General features: G+C 39.3%; 1 protein-coding gene across 1 annotated transcript in view; it reads left to right on the top strand.

The window, feature by feature from the left end:
• The window catches only part of DST (dystonin), a 485,281-nt gene that overhangs the window by 360,195 nt on the left and 102,356 nt on the right, over nt 1–22,730 (top strand). Inside the window, exons 44-52 of the mRNA XM_024754681.1 lie at nt 4,269–4,392; nt 9,927–10,135; nt 11,344–11,661; nt 12,515–12,681; nt 14,293–14,449; nt 15,338–15,464; nt 17,946–18,008; nt 18,604–18,845; nt 19,725–19,854. Of these exons, the coding sequence (XP_024610449.1) occupies nt 4,269–4,392; nt 9,927–10,135; nt 11,344–11,661; nt 12,515–12,681; nt 14,293–14,449; nt 15,338–15,464; nt 17,946–18,008; nt 18,604–18,845; nt 19,725–19,854 (1,537 nt within the window). The remainder of the gene's footprint in view (nt 1–4,268; nt 4,393–9,926; nt 10,136–11,343; nt 11,662–12,514; nt 12,682–14,292; nt 14,450–15,337; nt 15,465–17,945; nt 18,009–18,603; nt 18,846–19,724; nt 19,855–22,730) is intronic.

Genomic DNA, 22,730 nt, shown 5'->3' with positions numbered 1-22,730 from the left:
AGAGGGTGTCACTGTCACACTCCGTGTGGGTTCCTGTTGGGTTACCCCCAATTCACAGAAGTACACACTTCAGTTATCACCTTGCCCACTTCTCAGAGAGGCCACCTGCCCTTTTGAACATTCAGACTTGATGGGGGAATTGTGTAAATATCTCAGCCCCACCCACAGTGGCAGAGAGAGTCTAGCCATTTCTTACATTCCAAGCATATTTTAAAATCCTCATGTGAGGGGAGAGAAGTTTTGAAAATTTTTATTCTTCTTCCATGTGACCAATAATTTTGAGTTTGAAAGTTTCATGTCTTAAATCTTTTCTGTACTTCCTTTTAGCAGGTGGGTAGCAATAGCTCATTTCCGCCTAGATAGAAAGCAAACACTGTAATGCCAGTGAAACTACTGCCTTTCAGAATTTGGTTGCATCTGTTAGTTACAGAGTCAGAAATCATTATTGTGCGTTAACAAGGGAAACAGATACCCTACTGACTTAGCTTAATGTTAGGTACTGCCTGAGACCAGTGTCTTCTGGCTGGAAGAAAGCTGTCTTACCCTGGGGTGAACTGTGGCAGGTTAAGGCCAAGCAGAGAGAAGTGGGAGGAAGCGTGGGGTGAAAGGAGGAAGGAGGGGCTGGGGCCGAAAGGATGGAGAACTCTGTGTTTTCCTGGGCTGGAGTTTACCCAGCGCTACACAGGCACCAGGGCCATGTCCTGGGCCAGGTCAGCCCTGACGTTGATGCAGCTTCTGCACTGCAGGGGTGCATTTTCAGTCTGGAGGCTTTTTTGTTTTTTTGTTTTTTTTTTGGTTTGGTTTTTTCTCTCTCTTTCCGACAAGCCCAAGAACAGATCTGTCTTAATGAAGCTTTTGGTCCGCACGGGATGACGGGTCCAAGGGCAGTATATGTTGGCAGAGGAGATGTTGTGACATAAAGGCCATTATTTTAATAGGAAATGCCGGGAGCGGCATAATTATTAAGATTGCTTGTATTACATTTAATTAGGAAGTTAGGTATTTTTAGCATCGGAAACTGTGAAATAGACATAGCACATTTTAAGTTAGGTCTGTATTAACAAACTGATTTACATCCTGTGTAAAAGTAGTTTTAATGTAACTAAGGCAAAAAAAAACAAACAGAAATGAAATGAATGCTATGGCTTTTTAATGAAATGGAAACATGGATTAATTCTAGAACTGGAATACTACCTTGGTATGTGCTGAGGAAAAAGACTCCTCTAGTCCTCAGGCAGCCAAAGAAATAGAAAAAGAGTGCAACGTCTCAAAGGAGAATTAATTCCAATTAAGCCGCAGCATAATTTTAGAATTAAATGCGTGATTAAAGTTGTTCCTGGCATATGGATGTGTTTTCCTCAAAGATGATCTCAGCAGGTAGAGAGGATACATTTTTATGAGGATTAAGGAGTCTCCATCTCTTTCATTTTATTACCAACATCTTACAATCATTTTTCTTTTAACAGTAATACAAACACATAAGACTACTACCAAACAATCAGTCTTTTCTACATTTACAATACTCACTTCTACTTATATTCTGTTGTATGATAAATGTAATTTGGGACACCCAGTGGGTACATTTGAAATATTTTTGGCCAGTAACACATTGCTACTAGCATGATTTTTAAAGTGGCTGTTGGCTGTGTTGTCAGCAGTCTGATACCCCTGGGCTAGAATGATGCTCTTCACAATCAGTGGACAAAACTAGATTTTAGCTTCATACAAAGCACAGAAAGGCAGGATCCTGGGACCCTTCTAGAGGTCTGGGTTTGGAGCCAGGCATGGGGCCAAGTAACATTGACAACATCAACCTTCTAGGCTTGCTCTGATCTCTGGGAGGGTGATGAATGTCGGGAAACTTTTATGAGCTGGACGAGTGCCCACGGCTTTGTAAACTTCACCCTTTTCTGGTCCAGGCTGGAGACCAAGGTCATCATCTTGCAGTGTTCCCTGTCACGGATGCTTCTTTCATGTTTTGATTTCATTGAAATCCATTAAAAACAATATATGGCACCCATTTGAATACTTTAATTTGCAGTTTTGTCCCAAAGTAGTGTTATAAACCACTACCACAGCTAAATTAAAACCTGATAACATTAGGAACTAAAAACTACTGACTCTCTTGAACATAATTATGAAGAGAAAGGGCATAGGATGTTTTGAAGAGAAGAGGTGAAGAAGAGATGCTTTTCTTGTAATCCATTTCTAAGTTTTAGGATGGTAGGTAGGGCCATCTTTGGTACTGGATGTTTTGTAAAACCATGATCACTTTTAAATAAATTTATTCATTCAAAGACATTTATGTTCTAGGCCCACTGTTAGGGTTTTAACCCCTTTGTGTCTTCAAAAAACCTATCTCTGTCCTTGGGGAACCCACATTCTAAAAAATAATTTTTGGAGGTGCCTTTAAATTTATTTCATTTCCTGTATAACTGTGTGATGCAAATAAGCTGTACGTGTGGCTTAGACTTCAGTCCGTTTATAGGTAAAGTTCCTATTTTGAGGAATTTCTTACACTTAACTGCAACTAAACTTGTGGGGAGAATTTCCCAAACTGATCACTCTGATGCAGATTCTTTGGCCTCTTAGAACAATTGTAGGATCTGGTATTCAGATCACAGATCCCATGCTGGTCATAGATTGTTGGGCCTTTGGACATATGCACAGCTGCCTGTATATTATCACAGTTTCTTGGATATGAGAATTAATTGAGGAAAATTTTGCCATTGGCTTTAGACATTTGCTTTTTTTTTGTTGTTGTTGAAGGCCGAAATGGAGGGGGATCTTTTAAAACCTTACACTTGATATCTTCATTTATTTACTTATTCATTCAGTTGTTTATTCCAGAAACTTTTGTTAATGCCATGTGCCCAGCACTGGGCTAGGCAGTGATAATAGAAAGCTGAATGCTATCAATTTCTAGTTCTCAAGGAGGTTCCAGTTTGATAGAAGAGACAAATCAGTGCAGTGTTATTCACAGGGCATGTGTGGGAACTTCTGGGGGCAGTGCTCCAACTTGGGGTGAGGAGAGACAGGGAAGAAGGCCTCCCAGCTGAATGTTACAGGTAAGAGCCAAGCTCAGGGTCGCCTCCCAAGGTCTGTGTGTAGAGATGCTAGGGCCTTGGGTCCAGCAAGAGCAAATCGCTGAGGGATAGCTGTGTCGTGGGATGCTTCTGGAACAGGAGGGGGAGAAAGATGAGATTGAAGATAGAATTAAGAAATAGATTCCCTTGGACAATTGATGGCAGGCTCCAGTATCCCCTTTATTCTGAAGCAAGAGGAAGCTATGAATGATTTTAAGAGGGGAGTGGTGCAGTCAGGTATGTGTCTTCCATAATACATATCAGGGGCTGTATGAGGGGAGAGACTGGAGGCAGGGGCACAGTTAGGAGGCTTTTTCCAGTTCAGTGAGAGATTGTCCTGTAGTGATTCAGAAATACAGAACCAGAGCCATATTTGAAAAAAATATTAAGCAGGTGAAATTTGTCAGAGCTTGCTGGTTGGTTTGCAGGTGGGAAGGAAGGAAGAGGCTCAGGTACCACCTGGGTGATGATGCAGCCCCAGGAGGATGCCCAAATCCACACCTTCCCCAGGACCTGCCCCAGGGCCACCCCATGGAGGAGGCCCCTCCTCCCTTCCCAGGTCCTCCCCCCTCAACCTTTTTCTTATTCATCTTTGGCACTTACCACTTCCTGCCTTAGACTAGAAGATCCCCATGGGTAAGCTTTGTGTCCGTTTGATTTTTGTATTTTCACAAAACGTAGCGAACTTTTTTGGAATTTGTTAGATGTTAAGTAACTTTTGTTGCATTAACAGAAATAAATATGACTCAGCATTGGGTCCGGATGTGTAAGTCCTTAATTATCTCCTTCCCTGGAGTCAGAAGTGGTCTCAAAGGGGTTCTGCTGCTTGTGTGTTTTTTACTTGTCTTTGTTTTCTGGTGGTTGTGGGGGTATTGTATAGAGTCTGGGAGTGGGATTGAGGGGAACTCAGGCTGAGGGTGGAGGGTTTCAGGATCAGGAATCAGGCCGGTTATCATGAGCATATGCTGAGGGTTTATTCCAGGACTGAACTTGAATGTTCCCGACTGGCTGATGGTTTTGCTAATGTCACTTTATAACTGGCCTTATTCTAAGAATTCTGGGGTAAGCTTCTACTGATGACAAGTCTGCTCTGTCCAGTTTATCTTACTGTGAATCTTTTTTTCGTATTGGAAATCTGTTATTTAGTCCTACTGAATATAATTGAGGCATTCAATCCTCCAGGCTCTACAGGGACAGATATCAAGTCAGCAGGTGGCTGTAGAGAAACTGAAAAAAACCGCTGAAGTGTTGTTAGACGCCAGGGGATCTTTACTTCCTGCCAAGAACGACATCCAGAAAACACTGGGTGAGTGGCATTTCCTCATGTCTGGTCTTACATGTCCGTTCTAAATAGATGTCGCTCACTAGCATATTCTGTGGCACTCTGTCCTTTCACTGTGAAGTGGCCCTTCTTGGTCAGGGCAGAGGCACGCCCTCCTTGGCAGGTGTATTAGGATCTTGGGAGTGGGGACTGGGCTGTGTGGTTTGCATACCTAAATTTTAATTTTTTATTTAGAAAATGTAGCAAAAACTCTTTTTAAAAATTTTAAATTTAATATTAGAGTATAGCTGATTTACAGTGTTGTGTTTAGTTTCACGTGTACAGCAAAGTGAGTTACACATATACATATATCCGTTCTTTTTCAGATTCTTTTCCTATATAGATTATTACAGAATATTGAGTAGAGTTCCCTGTGCTGTACAGCAGGTTCTTGTTGATTTTATCTATTTTTTATATAGTAGTGTGTAATTTGTTAATCCCAAACTCCTAACTTATCCCTCCCTGCTACGTTTCTCCTTTGGTAACCATAAGTTTGTTTTCGAAGTCTGTGAGTCTGTTTCTATTTTGTAAATAAGTTCATTTGTATCATTTTTCTTTTAGATTCTACATATAAGTGATATCACATGACATTTGTCTTTCTCTGCCTGACTTACTAAACTCAGTATGATAACCTCTAGGTCCATCCATGTTGCTGCAGATGGCATTAGTTCATTCTTTTTTATGGCTGAGTATTATTGCATTGTATATATATATATATATATGTACCATATCTTCTTTATCCATTCATGGACATTTAGGTTGCTTCCATGTCTTGGCTGTTGTAAACAGTGCTGCATGTATCTTTTTGAATTATGGTTTTCTCTGGATATATGCCCAGGGGTGGGATTGCTGGATCATATGATAGTTTTATTTTTAGTTTTTTGAGGAACCTCCATACTGTTTTCCATAGTGGTTGTACCAATTTACATTCCCACCAACAGTGTAGAAGGGTTCCCTGTTCTCCACACCCTCTCCAGCATTTATTGTTTGTGGACTTTTTGATGATGGCCATTCTGAGCGGTGTGTGGTGAATACCTCGTTGTAGTTTTGATGTCCATTTCTCATAACAGTTAGTGATGTTGAGCATGTTTTCATGTGCTTTTGGTTAATGTCTTCTTTGGAGAAATGTCTATTTAGATCTTCTGGCCAATTTTTGATTGGGTTGTTTGTTTTTTTGATACTGAGCTGCATGTGCTGTTTGTATATTTTGGAGATTAATCCCTTGTTGGTTGCTTCATTTGCAAATATTTTCTCCCATTCTGTGGGTTGTCTTTTCATTTTGTTTATGGTTTCCTTTGCTGTGCAAAACCTTTTAAGTTTAATTAGGTCCCATTTATTTATTTTTGTTTTTATTTTTATTACTCTAGGAGATGGATCCAAAAAGATATTGCTACTATTTATGTCAAAGACATAAATCGTTCATTCTTGCAGACATTCAGAAGACTATGTTTTCTTCTAAGTGTTTTATAATACCCAGCCTTACATTTAGGGTTTTTTTAAATTTTTTATTTTATATTAGAGTATAGTTGACTTACAAAAAACTCTTTATGTATGCAGCAGTCACAGAAAGTAGAACCTAACAAGATTCTGTTGGTTGATGGGATTCGGCCGAGCTAGACTCTCAACCTAAGGCCAGAACAGACTCAACAGACACTTGGAGGGATCTTCTTGTCAAAAGCAGGAGCAAGGGGTTAGGAGGTTGAGATGTTCCTGCTTCTCCTTTTCGTGGGGTCTTTGAGTGGCCTCACAGGGTTCTTCCGTGATCCTAGAAACCCTGTCGAGTTACAGCAGTGCTTTTGCATCCTCTCATGTTAGGTGGTGCCTTTCTTGAGGAAAGAGCTATTGTATATTACCTTTGTATCGACTCACAGTATTTAGTTTAAACTAAACGCACAGTGGATTATCAATTAACATTGTTTATTGTCTTATTATATTTTTTGTTTGGACTTTGCTACTTTTCCTATGTTTAATGTGTGGTTTCAGGTTATTAAATATTTATCAGTGTGAAATAAAAACTTTAACATAGCAAATGATTAACATACCTTTCACCCCAAGAGAGCTGGCATTAAAATCTGAGTTGAAATTGTAGGTAAAGAGAAGGATGAAGCTTTGCTCTTCTAAAACCACTCTGTAGAAGTCAAACCTTTTTCTTTCTTACATTCAGAATCTTTTTTTTTTAAATTATTTTCAGATGATTTGTTTCCAGCAGTGCTCCTTCTAACCTACAGGAAAAATATTTCATCTTATTTTGCCCAACGGGATTTCGTATTCAAAGAGGCAAAAACCCTCGAGGCGAAATATCAGTAATATGACATAAAGTCCTGCACTGTTTCAAGAAAATGTAAAAAACAACCAAAAAAATTTATACATTTTCTATTACAGTATTTCATCATGGATTTAAACACTGATATAGTGCAATTTTTTATCAATATTTTTTAAAATAAATTTATTTTTATTTATTTTTGGCTGCATTGTGTCTTTGTTGCTGCTTATGGGCTTTCTCTAGTTGTGGCGAGCAGGGGCTACTCTTCGTTGCGGTGCGCAAACTTCTCATTGCGATGGCTTCTCTTGTTGAGGAGCACTGGCTCTAGGCACGTGGGCTTCAGAAGTTGTGGCAACGGGCTTCAGTAGTTGTGTCTTGTGGGCTCTGGAGCACAGGCTCAGTAGTTGTGGCGCATGGGCTTAGTTGCTCTGCAGCATGTGGGATCTTCCCGGACCAGGGCTCGAACCCATGTCCCTTGCATTGGCAGGCGGATTCTTAACCCCTGAGCCACCAGGGAAGTCCATATCAATATTTTTTAATTAAAGTATAGTTGATTTACAGTGTTGTGTTAATTACTGCTGTACAGCAAAGTGATTCAGTTGTACATATATATATATATATACATTCTTTTTTTAATATTCTTTTCCATTATGGTTTATCACAGGTTATTGAATATAGCGCCCTGTGCTATACAGTACGACCTTGTTGTTTATCCATTCTATATATAAGAGTTTACATCTGCTAACCCCAACTTCCCACTGCATCCCTCCCCTAGCCCCCTCCGCCTTGGCAACCTCCAGTCTATTCTCTAGAGACATTCAGAATCTTTCGATCGTGCACCTTGTCACGTAATTTTCAGCATGTGTATATAGATGCTCAGAGATGCACATGTATTTATTAATTACATACACCTATTGCTATCTTAGCATATTATGTACATTATAAGACCCCAAAATATAAAATGTTAAAGTAGACGATAAAACCGCGAATCCTGTGTCCCAGAGCACTGTCTTCACCTCCCACCTTGGCAACCACTGCTCTTGGGACAGGGGCTTGGGGGAGAAAAGACGATTTTATATGTAATTCTGGTATTTGAAGAGGCATTTTGACACCTTCCCATTGTTAACTGTACACAATTTCACTTTCATTTGTTTAAAATCCATGTTACGTTATTTTAAGACTACAGCTTCTCTCTGGCATAGTTTTTTAGGAATATGTGAAAGATATTTAAGATATAGAGGAGTTTCTCTAAGATCTATTTGACTTCTAAGAAAACCAACCACTTAAAAAAGTAACATTCTTGGGCTTCCCTGGTGGCGCAGTGGTTGAGAGTCCGCCTGCCGATGCAGGGGACACGGGTTCGTGCCCCGGTCCGGGAAGATCCCACATGCCGCGGAGCGACTGGGCCCGTGAGCCATGGCCGCTGGGCCTGCGCGTCCGGAGCCTGTGCTCCGCAACGGGAGAGGCCACAACAGTGAGAGGCCCGCGTACCGCAAAAAAACAAAAAAAGCCAAAAAAAGTAACATTCTTAAAGTAAATTTTGTTTGTACCTTTTTCTAAAATATTTTTTAATTACTAAAGTCAAGAATTTACTTCAGTGACAATATTTTATTACTAAGGAGTCCAAAAATAAACTAATACAATGTGTTAATTAAAAAAATTTTTTTTATTGAAGTACAGTTGATTTACAATGTTGTGTGTGTTCATTTTATTAAAATAGCTGACTTTGCTTGGGAAATCACTTACCATAGCTAAACAGATATGATGGTGCCCTGTTGAAGCACAGAGCCACCCATTTGAGAAACAGCTCACCTGCCAATCACAGCCTGCAGTTCAAATGATCTGCTCTGTGACTTTCAAATCAGGGCTGTACTTGAACCCGCTGCTTGTCTGCCCTCAGCATCTTGGTGCATATTAAATTCTGTCCCCTCCCTGTTACCCTTCTCATGGGCTTCATTGTGTTTTCATGAAAGGAGCGTGATTGTCTCTTTCAGTCATCCAAGCTTAACCTCTCAATTCAGTGAAAACTTATCAAACTGTTTTCTCATGATATAATATTAGAACAAGCAAAAAGAAATATTGTTTGTTTATATGGATTATGTACCATGAGCCAAACATAAGCATGTAAGAGATTTCATTTTTATAGAGATGTCAATGTTTTCTTCCATTGAAACATTTTACAGTGTATCAGAAATAATTAAAGTTCTTTTCAGATTCTTGGACAGTAAGTGATAAATTGATGATTAAAAACATTGTTTTCCAGAGAGGTGGAGTCGGCGGAGGGAGAGGTGAATACATTAAAAACTACTGTTCTTTGAACTTATCATTGGTCTTGCAGCATAGAATGTAGGTTGTTAAAATATAGAGCTTTATATATGAATGAAAACTAGCCAGAAAGGTTTTTTTTAAAAGCATCTTAAGTCTTTAGAATTGAAAGTAAAGTTAATCTTATCTGAGACAGGTCAGCCTCCTAACACTGTTTGTTTTTCCCTTTGCCTGCTATTAAACTTATCAAATACATTCTATCTGTGTTATCTTAGAAGCATCATCTCAACCTTCTGTATTTTATGTGAATTTTCATTGTGTGTTGTCTGTTTTCTCAGTACATTTGCATCTGCTAACTTCTGTGCGTTTGAGTACTTTACTTAGGCTGTGAAGGATGAGAAAAACTTAAATCTTTGTGTGTGTGTGTTGTGTGTGTGTGTGTGTGTGTGTACGTGAAGGAGAGAGCATGCGTGAGCAAGAAAGATGAAATAATTTTTTTGCATAAAGGTTAATTCTTAATAAATCTTTATAAGAGTATATTGTTTCTTGAGATTAGCTCTGTAAGACTGTCACCTTTTTTTTTTTTTTCCATGTAGTTATCAAGTGTAGCTAATTTGAAAAGTCAGGTTGAGAACCAATATTTATTCCAAAGATTGGCTGTTTGGATCACATTCATTTCTCTGGACAATTCAAATGTTTATGCATCCAAAAATCTTTTTTTCAAATGAAGATTATACACACACACACACAATTATATTTACACATATATACTATGTAAAAATTTTTAGCTTTTTATTTTCCACTAGGATCTTTTCTTTCTTTTTTCAGGTTTTGGTGGTGCTCTGATGATGCATTATGAATTTATCATTTCAACCTTTTTTCCTCTTCCAATTCTAGTGTAGTAATTTTTGTGACTCTCCTTAGTGTGTTTTGCAAAGGAACGGCGCAAAGAGAACTTAGTGGTTAAAGTTTCCCGATCCTTTTGGACTAGGTGACATTGTCGGGAGATATGATGACCTGTCCAAGTCTGTCAGTGAACGAAACGAGAAGCTGCAGATAACCCTGACCCGCTCTCTGAGTGTGCAGGACGGCCTGGATGAGATGCTGGACTGGATGGCGGGTGTGGAGCGCTCGCTGGAAGAGCAGCGCCCTGTGCCCTTGAACTCCGCCGCTCTGCAGGACGTCATCAGTAAAAACATCGTAAGTGACTTCCAACAAACCACTTTTAGATGAAAATAAACCCAGCATCTCAGGTTATTCAAAAAGTGTGGATGTTTTCATGCTCTGCCCATATCAAAGCCTTTCACTGATTTTCACTACACATATTCATCCCTAAAATTCATATATCCTGGGCTTTTCCATGTGTAGACATAAACCTATATATGAAGAACTTGAATGTTCTTGTTAGTGTAACATTATTTGCTCTTTTATCTGTGTATCTTCCTCAGCATATGAATCGTGGGTTATAAAGATCATTTTAGATGGCAGGGACCAGAACCGTATAATTCTCTTTAAGAAAAAACACAGACTTATTCTTCCCAGGAACTTGAACTGTATATACTATTGGGTTCTCTTGCTAAAACAGCACTGGAAATTTGGATAAATTTAAAATAATTGTATGAACGTTACTAAGAGAGTAGAGCTTAAAAGTTTTCATCACAAGGAAAAAAATTGTAACTGTGTGTGGTGATGGAGGTTACCTAGACTTACTGTGGGGATCATTTGGCAATATTTACAATTATCGAATCATTATGTTGTACACCTGAAACTAATATAGTGTTATAACATTATTATAACAGATAGTTATACGTATGTCAATTATATCTCAATTAAAAAATTGTAATATATTGAAAAAAATATAGTAAGCTCCAAGGATGGGTAGATTTAAGAGAAATTTAAGGCGTAAAGAGATGTCTCCTGAATATAAAAACGTGGAAAGTAGCGCTTGCATAGAGACAAGTGTGCGAAGCGATTTTCTGTGGAGCAGAGAGGGACTTCCCTCTGTGTACTTTTCATGAACATCACTCATGGTACAGGGCATCCCCGCACACCGGGTCCTGTTTGTTCCTCACGGCTTCAGCCAGCTGCCCAGGAGGTTAATCAGATCAGTCTTGTTGTTGTCTAGCCTTTGAAAAATCAGGACCGTGGATAATCCCTGGGCTGCAGGAGATCCCGGGGTTGCTGAGTGGCGGCTATCTCCTGCCTCGCCAGGGCAGCCAGCCAGCTGTTCTCCAGTCTCCTTGCGGGGACTGGGGATGGGATTCCTCCAGGGACCAATCAGCTTGTCTGTCACTCCCATTAGCTTCCTTAGTCACAGGTGGCTCAAACTTGTTCTGAATAGTAATTTTTACAAGTCTGACGTTATTTGTAAATATTATGTTACGTGTGTGGTATTTGGTTCATTTCAGTTGTTGGACCAGGACATTGCAGGGCGGCAGAGCAGCATAAATGCCATGAATGAGAAAGTGAAGAGGTTCACAGAGACCACAGACCCGTCCACCGCATCCTCGCTGCAGGCCAGGATGAAGGACTTAGCCCTTCGCTTTTCAGAAGCAAGTCGCAAACACAAAGAAAAACTTGCCCAAATGGAGGAACTCAAAACCAAAGTGGAGCTGTTTGAGAACCTCTCAGAAAAACTCCAGACATTCTTAGAAACCAAAACCCGGGCTCTTACTGAGGCAGACGTGCCTGAGAAGGATGTTACTGAGTTGTCTCAGTTTATGCAGGTATGTTTCCCATGGAATTCACAAGGCTGATCAAAGATATCAACAGCTAAGACAAGCACATACATTTATTGGCAGAGTTATGATTAACAAGCATCATTTTAATTGCTGATGGATTGGTTAGATCTATGCTTTCCTCCTTTAAAAACTTCAAAGCTCATCTTCTCCTTGAAGCCTTTGGTCATTAATCAGAAGTGAGCACCATCTCTCATTTTCTGTATATCATAGGTGATACACATATCTTATTTCAGAGCCCACAGAGGCAGAATGTAAAGAGTGCATATTTAAATTAAATTAAACTGTTCTCTTTCAAACAGCCTGCCTGCATGTTTGTTTATGCTTAGACCATAGGCAGGATCATTCTGTGAAATTCTGAGTGGAGCCATTCTGGTCCCATACTTAAATCTTGATGGGATGCCCTTTGAAGATCTAGCAGCACCTTATATTTTTTTAAATTTTTGTATTGAAGTATAGTTGATTTACAGTGTTGTGTTAATTACTGCTGTCCAGCAAAGTGACTCAGTTACACACACACACACACACACACACACACACACACACATATATATATACATTCTTTTTTAAATATTCTTTTCCATTATGTTTTTTCATAGGCTATTGAATATATTTCTCTGTGCTATACAATAGGACCTTGTTCTGTATCCATTCCATATATAAAAAGCTTACATCTGCTAACCCCAGCCTCTCCCTCCATCCCTCCCCCAAGCCCGTCCCCCTTGGCAACCACCAGTCTGTTCTTTTTTTTTTTTTTTTTTTTTTTTTTTTTTTTTTACCAGTCTGTTCTTTATGTTCGTAGCAACATCTTATATTGATGGAATATCTAAATGCTTTGTAGGAATCAACTTCTGAACTGCTAGAACGCAGGAAAGATCTCGAAGTTTTGCAGAATCTCTTGAAGGAGATCTCCAGCCATGGCTTGCCAGGGGATAAAGCTCTGGTTTTTGAAAAAACAAATAATTTGTCAAAGAAATTCAAGGAAATGGAGGATACTGTCAAAGAAAAGTAAGCACCACTTAAGAAATTGGATTTTATTCTACTTGATACTAATTGGAATGCATGATTTTTATTTAGTTATGTAGCTACCTGAAACAGTTTTTGGAAACTTGAGAATAAGCTTAGGGTTACTTTATAAGTACTTTAATATTGATAAGTTTTTTGCTGTTAAAACTAAGTATAGTTTTTGTTAAAGTATTTAGGAGGGAAATTCACTACTTCTTACATGAAAGTATTTATAGAAAGCACTGTGTAAGGAAAATGGTGGTGGCAGTGTTTTACTGAAAGTAGTCTAAACTCACTGTAGTCTGAAGGCTTTGGCTATTACATTTTTATTTGCAAAGGCAGAAATAACCTTGAAAGATAGCCCATGGTTCATTGCTTTCTGGGCTCCGTTCAGAAACGATGCATCATTCCAGCATAGTTCTGGATGGCGCTTTTTTTTTTGTAAAATAGTTTCCTTTTTGAAGAGTTGTAGATCAGACATGATTCCATGAACAAACAAGGTAAGAAACAAGAGAATGAACCTAAATTAAGGTAAAAAGCTGTACAGGGGTGTGAGCCTTCTGATTGAGTTTTATATTTCTGATCTCATGCTAGTTGAGAATATACATCTGGTTTTGCCAAAGTTCATACAGAAGCCACCCAAAAGATAGAAAGTAGTCATTTCTCTTTCAGCTCTTCTTCGTCATTTCTTTGGAATTGTCTACCTAAAACTTTTGAGTGCTGTCTGGACTACTCACAGAGCTATCATTTCCATCCTATTTAATTCACATGGTGCAGAAGAAATACTCTTGGTTTCTTTGGGTAAACTCTAGGTTGTTTCTTCTGTTAGATGGGTCCAATTATAAAACCATGTGGTCATCGGTGATTAGTTTACCAACCATGTACTCTCTGCTAATAATCCACACACCTGCACACGTGCACGTGCCATCTACATGGTATCCAGTTACCAAATCTAACTGTCCTCATAGCTGTACCTGTGCCAGGCGTGTGCCCTCCCTCTGTGTAGTGTACAGAGACTGTACAGAGAGATCCGTATAGTTCACTGTGGAGCTTTCTGAGTATCCATGGGGGAGGTGCACATTAAGTTCTGCATCACTAGGTCTCACCTCGTTTTTGGAAACTCAAACCTGTCCTCTCTGTAAAGACCCAGTTTACCCATCCACTAAAGTGACTGTAGTGACACTAGGTGGCGCTGTGTTTCCCTCATGTTAGTGACTTGCGGTTCCCCTGTGGTTCTCAGCCTGCTGGTGTTTAGCACCATATAAAGCGGACAGATAAAAGCTCACTGGCTCTAAATCATGTTAAAGCTGTTTATATGGCTTTAGAGTGTACGTAGCATTATAGAATGCCGTTACACATGGGTTACAAATATCTTAACTGTTCCTATCTTGATCTACAGACTTTACTGAGGAAATAGACAAGGAGTAATTTAGCTGATTTCACTTGCCACCTATGAAACCTTTCCTCCTGTATCTGAGGATTGGAGTGTGCCTGGGGGAAGATTTTTTCTTAATGTTAAGCTTGAAATGGGCATAATAATTTACTTTTTAGTAATTAGTCCTTTGGAGTATCTCCCTTTGTGGCTTAAATTTGTCAATGATGTTTGTGATCTAGAAAAGAAGCTGTATCTTCTTGTCAAGAACAGATGGATGCCTTTCAAGTTCTGGTTAAATCATTAAAGTCGTGGATAAAAGAAACCACAGAAAGAGTTCCCATTGTGCAGCCTTCTTCTGGTGCAGAGGATTTAGGGAAATCTTTGGAAGAAACTAAGGTGAATCACTGTCCATGTCTGATAAGAATTTCTCATTTGCTTGTGTTAGGAATGAGAGGTTTCCTTTTATCTAATAGCACATAAGTTAGAGCCTCCTGTATGTACAGTGTATTTTGGTGATATTTGGAAATCATGACGGGTTTAACTGATCCTTTTGAAGAAGGACACAGACTTTCAGTTAATTTGCTTTTTTAAAGAGATGTATTTGTGAGTTGCTGACTGGTCCGAGTTTCTTTCCCCACCACATCTCTACTTAGTTTATTTTTTATACCATTTTTCATAATGTTAGTAAAAGATCCTTCTCTTCAACTCAGCATTTTGCTCTAGTTTGGATATATCACTCTAACCAGTATTTGAAGATGGAAGTTATTTGAATCTCTAGTGTGTGAGTCTTGTCATCTGACTCAGTCATAAAACTTATGACCAGTTATGGCAAGTTTTCCACTCCAAATTTGTGGAGTTGTGTGTCCTTTAAAATTCATTGAAGTTTTGATGATTAAAATTCACTATTAAATGGAATTCTGAATTTCCATTTTTTAAAATTGTTTCTACTGCCTTTTTTTTTTTGTAACTTGGCTGTTACCTAGTACAGTTTTGCAGACTTACAGTTGACAGTTACTTTGGAACCCGGGGCAGCTGGGACTAGCCTGGCTTCCACTGTGGCTGGGAGCAGAATTCAGGATGGACCCCACCCCACTCCTCACTAATAACAGAGTTAACAGTCACTTGGACCATTGGAACAAATAGAGATGCTGTCCTTTTCTTCCATCCCATAAGTCAGAACCCACAATCATCACTGTTTTAAGATATATTTAAGACATTGAATTATAATGTATAACTTGGAAAAGATTACAAAGACTGAAAAATAATGTGTTTTTGTATCTCCAGAAATTACAAGAAAGGTGGAGCTTAAAAACACCAGAGATTCAGAAAGTCAACAACAGTGGGATCTCACTATGTAACCTAATAAGTGCTGTGATGACCCCTGCAAAGGCCATAGCAGCAGTTAAGTCAGGTAAGTGCTTTATTTACATTTGTGGTAAAACCCATTGGGTTTTACCAGTGAATTGGGTCCACCATGTTGATTTTATTTGTGTATGTTATTTTTAAAAATTAATGCATAAAATAACCTCAGAAACACGAAGGGAAGGTGACAAGAAAGATGGCATCTCTAAACAACCTAAACGCTGCCACGGAAAAGTGTCTGTTCTGGTCAAATTTCAGATCTCTTAGGTTTCATCTTATTAAATACTACAATTTAAAATGTAACCAAATTCATCTGTAAGAATAAGGAACATTATATTGGGGAAGGGGAAAGATCAGATTCCAGTTTGTTTTTACCTAATTGATGGGGATGTAGAAATTCTATCTGAAATTTTTTTTTTTTTTTTTTAAACTTGTTCAAGTCAAATGATCAACGGCAATGTACATGGCTAAGCCCTTCACTCTTTTTTTTTTTTTTTTTTAAAGAAGATGTTAGGGGTAGGAGTTTATTAATTAATTAATTTGTTTTTGTTGTGTTGGGTCTTCATTTCTGTGCGAGGGCTTTCTCTAGTTGTGGCAAGCGGGGGCCACTCTTCATCGCGGTGCGCGGGCCTCTCACTATCGCGGCCTCTCTTTTTGTGGAGCACAGGCTCCAGACGCGCAGGCTCAGTAGTTGTGGCTCACAGGCCTAGTTGCTCCGCGGCATGTGGGATCCTCCCAGACCAGGGCTCGAACCCGTGTCCCCTGCATTAGCAGGCAGATTCTCAACCACTGCGCCACCAGGGAAGCCCCTGAAATCTTTGATAAAGAAATGAGTCTGGTCTCCTGGGAAAGAAGGAAGTAAGGAAAGAAAACAGGTTCTTTTCTGTTGAGTGGACCTCTCTTAATTTCTTCCCATCTGCATTATTCCTTACACTATTCCCAAAGAAAACAGTTCTATACTGTGTTAGCCAGCATGTCTGAATCACAATCTTACCAGGCTTCTCAACAGAAGGGGAGAGTCATGTATAAATAATGGTTCTAAAATTAAGTTGTGGGTAGAGTTTTAAGTTTAAAACATATTTATATTTGTTGTCACTATCAGGTTTTAAATAATCCAAGAGTAGACCAAAGGCAGATCTCATATCTTTATTCTGAGGGTTTCTGACGATCCTCTGTGGTTTATCTGCCCTGCTCAGCTCCCAGCTGTTCCCATTGTGAGGCTGATGTTGAGCTGGGCCTATCTCCACCCACCGTTTATTCTGCTCTTTTAATCCCATTTCAGGCAATCCTCATAGTATAGTGTGTGATGATCTCTCCTTTCTCTCCTAATCAGATTTCCTGAAATGTCAATGTTTTTTGTTTTTTTTAAAGGTAGGGAATTCTGTGATGTTTTACATTAGTTCTTCATGCCCATTCTCTATTAGTAATAAGTAAAAAGTATTTTTTTCCTACTCTTGACACCTCCCAAGCATGGTAGGAATTAATCTGAAGTATCTAAAGGGTATTTTCACTTCCATCTGAAATGCCACGGTGTGTGTGATTTTTTTTTTTTTTTTTAAGGGACAAAACTTTAAGATTCAGATATTTAAATGTTTTTGTTTAGGCTTGTTCGTGTGTGGTTAGTTTAGGGAAATGTTTTTGTGTTTTGGATAGAGAGCCAAGGCATACTAACATGAGAAGGTCTAATTGATTTTTTAATATTCTGGTTATGAAAAAGGAACCGGTGCTAGGTGTTTATGGAATTAAAGAGAAATAATTACTACGGCTCACCAAGTGGTTCCTATTTGCTAGGCAGTAGGGTAACTGTCTTTAATGCCCACAGTGGTCTCGCGAGATACTTGTTATTCTCCCCAGCAGTTTGGTGGGATGGATTCACGTGTGCAGCCTCACAGGGAGTCATTAGTGGGGCTGGGGTTTAAGTTCAGGTGAGACATATGCCAGGGCCCAAGTTCCCCAGCCACTGTACCTCCTTCCTCTATATTGATACAGTAATGGTTTCTTTTACTTTACTTTTAACTTTTCTTTCATGTCTTTTTACCTTATTCCGCCTCCATTAAACCCATGAAAACACTGTAACTACAGCAGACAATTCTCAGTTTCTTAACTTGAGACAGACATTCTTTTGTCTGTCAGGCATTTATGCTTCAAGCAACACACATATTGACCAGTTTCTGTGCTTCAGGGACTGTATCACTAAAATAACTTCAGCTTTAAAGCAACCTTATCCCCAAATTTTCTTATAAATTAATAGTTAATGATTAATGTATATAATATAAAGTTACTGAAACTCTACTGTTTAAGTTGATCATGTTATGACTTTAAAAATAAATTTTATGCAAAAGAGAGGATATAGCTTGATCTTTCAGACCTTCATTTGATTTTGAAATTGAATCATTATTTTACATTTTCAAATAGTAATAACATTTTAAAAGAATTAGTGTTTATGGCGTTTGCTTTAATGCCACCTACTATTAATATATATAAAATACAATAGAAATCTATGATGACTTCAGTTTTAATATTTTTGCAGGTGGAGTAATATTAAATGGTGAAGGAACAGCCATAGATACTCAGGATATTTTGGCAAATAAAGGTAAATGGTGACTTTAAGTGCTTATTGATTAAATTACTTGGTATGGTGTTTTTTTTTTGAGAGAGAGAGAAAATCTTTTTAGGGATGAAAAGTAGTTATATCGAAATTTCAAACTTGAATTAAAATGGTATGAGTATAGTCATGTTCTCCATAAATAACATGTTTATATAACATTCCATGCAATTTTGTTCATCTGAACTTAATGAAATCCAGTAATTCAGCTTGGCATTTGGTTTATGTTTCCTTCTTTCGGGTTAATTTGAGATATTTTCTCACTTGGGATAACATTATTTGAGCTATTTTTTTTTAATTTGATGCCTGAGGAATTAATAAGCATCATTTCATGATTTGGGGTTTTTATTCCATTTAAAATATCTATCTCATTTCACTTGTATTATGCAGTGTACCTAAAGTATTTGTCATTAAGTAGCATTGTAAGATGATGTAACATTTTAGTTCTAAAAACTCTATGACTTTATCATAGTAGACTTAATATTGACAAAATAGAAGGAAATAGCACGTGAAACAAATTTTTATTTCTAGAGCTCTAAACACCCTGAAAATGTGTCAATATAATTTTTCTTCTTACGTTTAGGATTAGCGTCCATTAAAAAGGATATGAGTGACATAAGCCATGGCTATGAAGATCTTGGCCTCTTACTTAAAGACAAAATAGCCGAACTGAGTACCAAACTCTCCAGATTGCAAAAGGCTCAGGAAGAATCAAGTGCCATGATGCAGTGGTTACAGACAATGAACAACACTGCCACAAAATGGCATCAGGCACCTACACCTACGGACACTGAGGCTGTGAAGAGTCAAGTTGAACAGAACAAGGTATCTTCTGTGGGTCCATTTACCGAAGATGTGAGAGAACAGATTAGCACTCAGAACTGAGCCCTGGGGGTCAGGAGCCCCGTTCTGGTTTCTGGCTCTATAACCTTCAACACATAGTTCGCCAGCTTTGTTGAACATGACTTTTTGTAGAGATTGATGCTAATAGTCACTTATTTTTACACGCAGATGTTATAAAGATGAGTGAGCTGTTGGGTGCAAGCAACTTTGCCACCTTCAAATTAGTTTAAGTCTTGGATTTTAACCAGTACTTATTGGAAAAGATGTATTTAAGGGCTAAGTGTATTAGGAATCTGTTCTGTCCAGTATAAAATAGGGGAGCTCATGCTTTCCCTTTGTTTAATACACGGTATTTCTTGCTACAACTGTCAGGGTTGGGAAAACGGTTTTGCACTTTGGCAATGCTGGCAAAAATGTCTCCAGATGACTAACTTATCTTTGAACTCTGTAACGTGTTGTCCAGAAAAGTGCTTATTTGCTAGTAGTCTCAAATCTTGCAGCTTTTATCAAGACTGATTTTCTGATTAATTACAGTCATACTGATGTCATTTTCCTTTTTTTCCAAAGGGATTTGAGAATACCTTGAAATTCTTTCTAGGTGATGGGATGAGGGTCATTATCTCTGTAGCTCTAGCATTCCTCCTTGGGATTCTGTTATCAGCTAGTTGAGGAATAGTTATGAAGAGGAAAAGAAAATATAATTCACTGCTGAATCCGGTCCTCACTCACTTCAGCCTTTAACAGTGGATTGTTTCCCCTCTTTTGGTCATGTTGGAGAAAAAAGTGCTCTATTGAAATTGTGTTTTTGTCTTTTGATGTTGACATACTTTAATGAAGTTACTTTTTTTATTTCCTTGTTAGTCATTTGAGGCAGAACTGAAGCAAAATGTAAACAAAGTGCAGGAGTTGAAAGACAAGCTGACGGAGCTGCTGGAGGAGAACCCAGACACTCCGGAGGCCCCCAAGTGGAAGCAGATGTTGACGGAAATAGGTATGTTACCACTTACACCAGAGGCCGTGAACAGAAGCACAGTCATTTTTTAAAAATCATAATCTCTATCAGAAAACATCTATCCAGCAATCTCACTGACTTTGGGATTTGCTTTCATGTTTCAGAATCGATCTTTGCATATTCTAAAGTGTCATTTCATATTACATGGTGCTAGGCCTTGGCATATCTTGTGTTTTTCTCACTAAACACAGTAACGAAATTTATGTTTTTGAAGAAGGTAGATACCAGTTAATAGAATGCTGTGTATTGAGTCACATGTTTTCATTATGGTTTATTTTTTACTAGGTTTTGGGTGCTTCTAATTTTTTATGATTTGTTATATTTTAGTGTGGAGAGTCCTTTTTGTTTGTTTGTCTGGAAAAGCTGGGTGCCTTTCTCCACCATGGAGTTCCTGATGGGACCCCACCAGCCCCTGTTTCATGCTGCTGGTCCCTTTCCCAACCAGCCTGAGAAGGCTGCTCCCCACAGGAGTCTGGGGGTTTGCTCTTTACCCAGAGTCCTCCTCCCATCTCCATCCTGTCCCTATAGAAACTGTCCCTCGGAGATGCAGAATTGCCTTCACAAGCCCTGTTATCTTATCACCCCTTTTCCTTATTGTAATGGTATGGGAGTGAGTGTAAGACAGTGACACTCATTTTCCCTACTTCATAGTATTTGGAGAATTCAGTGAGTTAATGTGTGTGCAGCTCAGACAAACAGTATCGGGCACATACTAAGTATGTTTAACTATGACTATCACAAGAATCATTTTACTTTGAATTGTTCCATTATATTTAGCTAAATCTTGTCCTTCCTTTAGAGTCAGATATGCTGTGATAAATTTAGAAGTTTCTAAGTACGTTTTAGTTTAATAAGAGTCATCCTTATACATATAACTGCTTCACTTTGCTGTATACCTGAAACTGACACAACATTGTAAATCAACTATACTCCAGTAAAAGAAAAAGAGTCATCCTAAGAGATATTAATGTTGCAAGGTGTATTTAATCCAACAGTAGAGACTTCTGTTGCATTATAATTAATTGGGCCCTAATTCAGTGGCTGTCAGAATATCAGAATTACTCGAAGGAATATTTTCTAGACATCTTAGAATAGCGGAGGGAGCGAGGAATGCATATTTCAGAAAAGCTTCCTGATAAGATTTTGATATTTCTCCTTCTCCATTTATGGGTTGAGTTGCATTATCTCATTATCAGATTGTGATTGACTAGAACATGCCGTATAGTGTGACGTTGTTTAGGTAAACGTTTCAGGGGCTGGGCTCTATGAAAAGCAGCTCTTCAGTGCATTACACTAGGTGAAAAAAATCTGTCAGATCAGCTCTTCACACCATCAGTGTTGAGTGACTCATGTGTTGAGAGATGGTCTGTAATTCTGGGCTTCAAGGAGCATGCCATCCTCAGGGCTGGGGGAGCAGGCAGGGCATCCTAGCAGAGGGTGAGACCCAGTGGGATCGTGAAAGCGGGATGGGGCAGGGACAGAGGGGGAGGGATGGAGCATGTGAGCTGTGGGGTCCTTGTGCGCCCAATCTGTTGCGATGAGGACGTGTGATCAGCGGGCAGATGAGGGCTTCCTCTCGGAGGACAGACCTTCTCAGATGAGCACATGAGGGCCCTTTTGTGGGAGACCCTGGAGGTCAAGCAGAGGTCATCAGATTTTGCCATCTAGTTGGTGACGAGTAAATTATTGAGGGGTTTGAGCCCAGAAGTGACATATCCAGTGACGTTTAAGGGAAATTATTTTAGAACCAAATTCATTGCAGCTGAGGATCACGAATCGCAGGTAAGCTGGTTAGAAGGCTCTTGGTCTAGGTGTGCGGTTCTGGAAAGGGTGCTCCTGGCAGCAAGAGCAGAGCATCCCCTGGGGACGTGTTAGAAATGCACATTCAGACATCACTTCAGACCTGCTGATCAGTCCCTCCGGGGGTGGGCCCAGCACCTGTGTGACCAGACCCTCTAGGGGTCTCTGATGCAGCTCCAGCTTGAGAAGTACTGGTCTTGGCAAAAGATGGTGAGGACCAATGTGGAGTTGGGTATTGGGAATGGAAGGACTGGGTTTAAGGGTTCGTGATTGAGGATATAGGAGAGTCATGAAAGAACATCCTGAATTATGGCATTTCATGACATGCATGAGAATAACCTTCAAAAGAAGTCTAAAAGTCGGAAAAACCTACCCATTTTGATAGGAATATCGTGAGTTTTTTCCTCCAACATTGAATTTAAGGGGTTGGTGAGATTTCCTATTGTAACTTCTGAGCAGTTGGCTGCTGATGTGTGATTTGCGTAGAAGAGCATGGTTGGGTGTAGATACACACATTTGGGAGTCACTTACCACCTTCTGGTCGTTGAAGGTTTGCTATTAAAGAAAAGGATACATGTTCATTGTTCTAGTGGGTCCGTTCTAGTTGAATAAACAGACTCTGTAGGACTTCTAGAAGGAATGAGGGTTCTCAGGAATATTCCATAATCTACAGCATCTTCCATCAGATTCAAATCTATTTTTCTTACACTTCAGTTGACACAAACCATTGGTACCATAAAATCTGTATCGTTAAATGCAATTAACGCACAGGTTAGTCTTTAATTGACTATGTAAGGAGAGCCCTGTCCTACAATCTTCATAGATACAGTTGTATTAAATGTATAACAAACATCTGGGCTTCCCTGGTGGCGCAGTGGTTGAGGGTCCGCCTGCCGATGCAGGGGACACAGGTTCGTGCCCCGGTCCGGGAAGTTCCCACATGCCGCGGAGCAGCTGGGCCCGTGAGCCATGGCAGCTGAGCCTGCACGTCCGGAGCCTGTGCTCCACAACGGGAGAGGCCACAAGAGTGAGAAGCCCGCGTACCGCAAAAAAAA

This window comes from Neophocaena asiaeorientalis, unplaced genomic scaffold (assembly GCF_003031525.2).
Source record: "Neophocaena asiaeorientalis asiaeorientalis breed wild unplaced genomic scaffold, Neophocaena_asiaeorientalis_V1.1 scaffold319, whole genome shotgun sequence".
Taxonomy (NCBI): domain Eukaryota; kingdom Metazoa; phylum Chordata; class Mammalia; order Artiodactyla; family Phocoenidae; genus Neophocaena; species Neophocaena asiaeorientalis.
The sequence above is the reverse complement of the archived record's forward strand: the minus strand, read 5'-3'. Positions and strand labels throughout refer to the sequence as shown.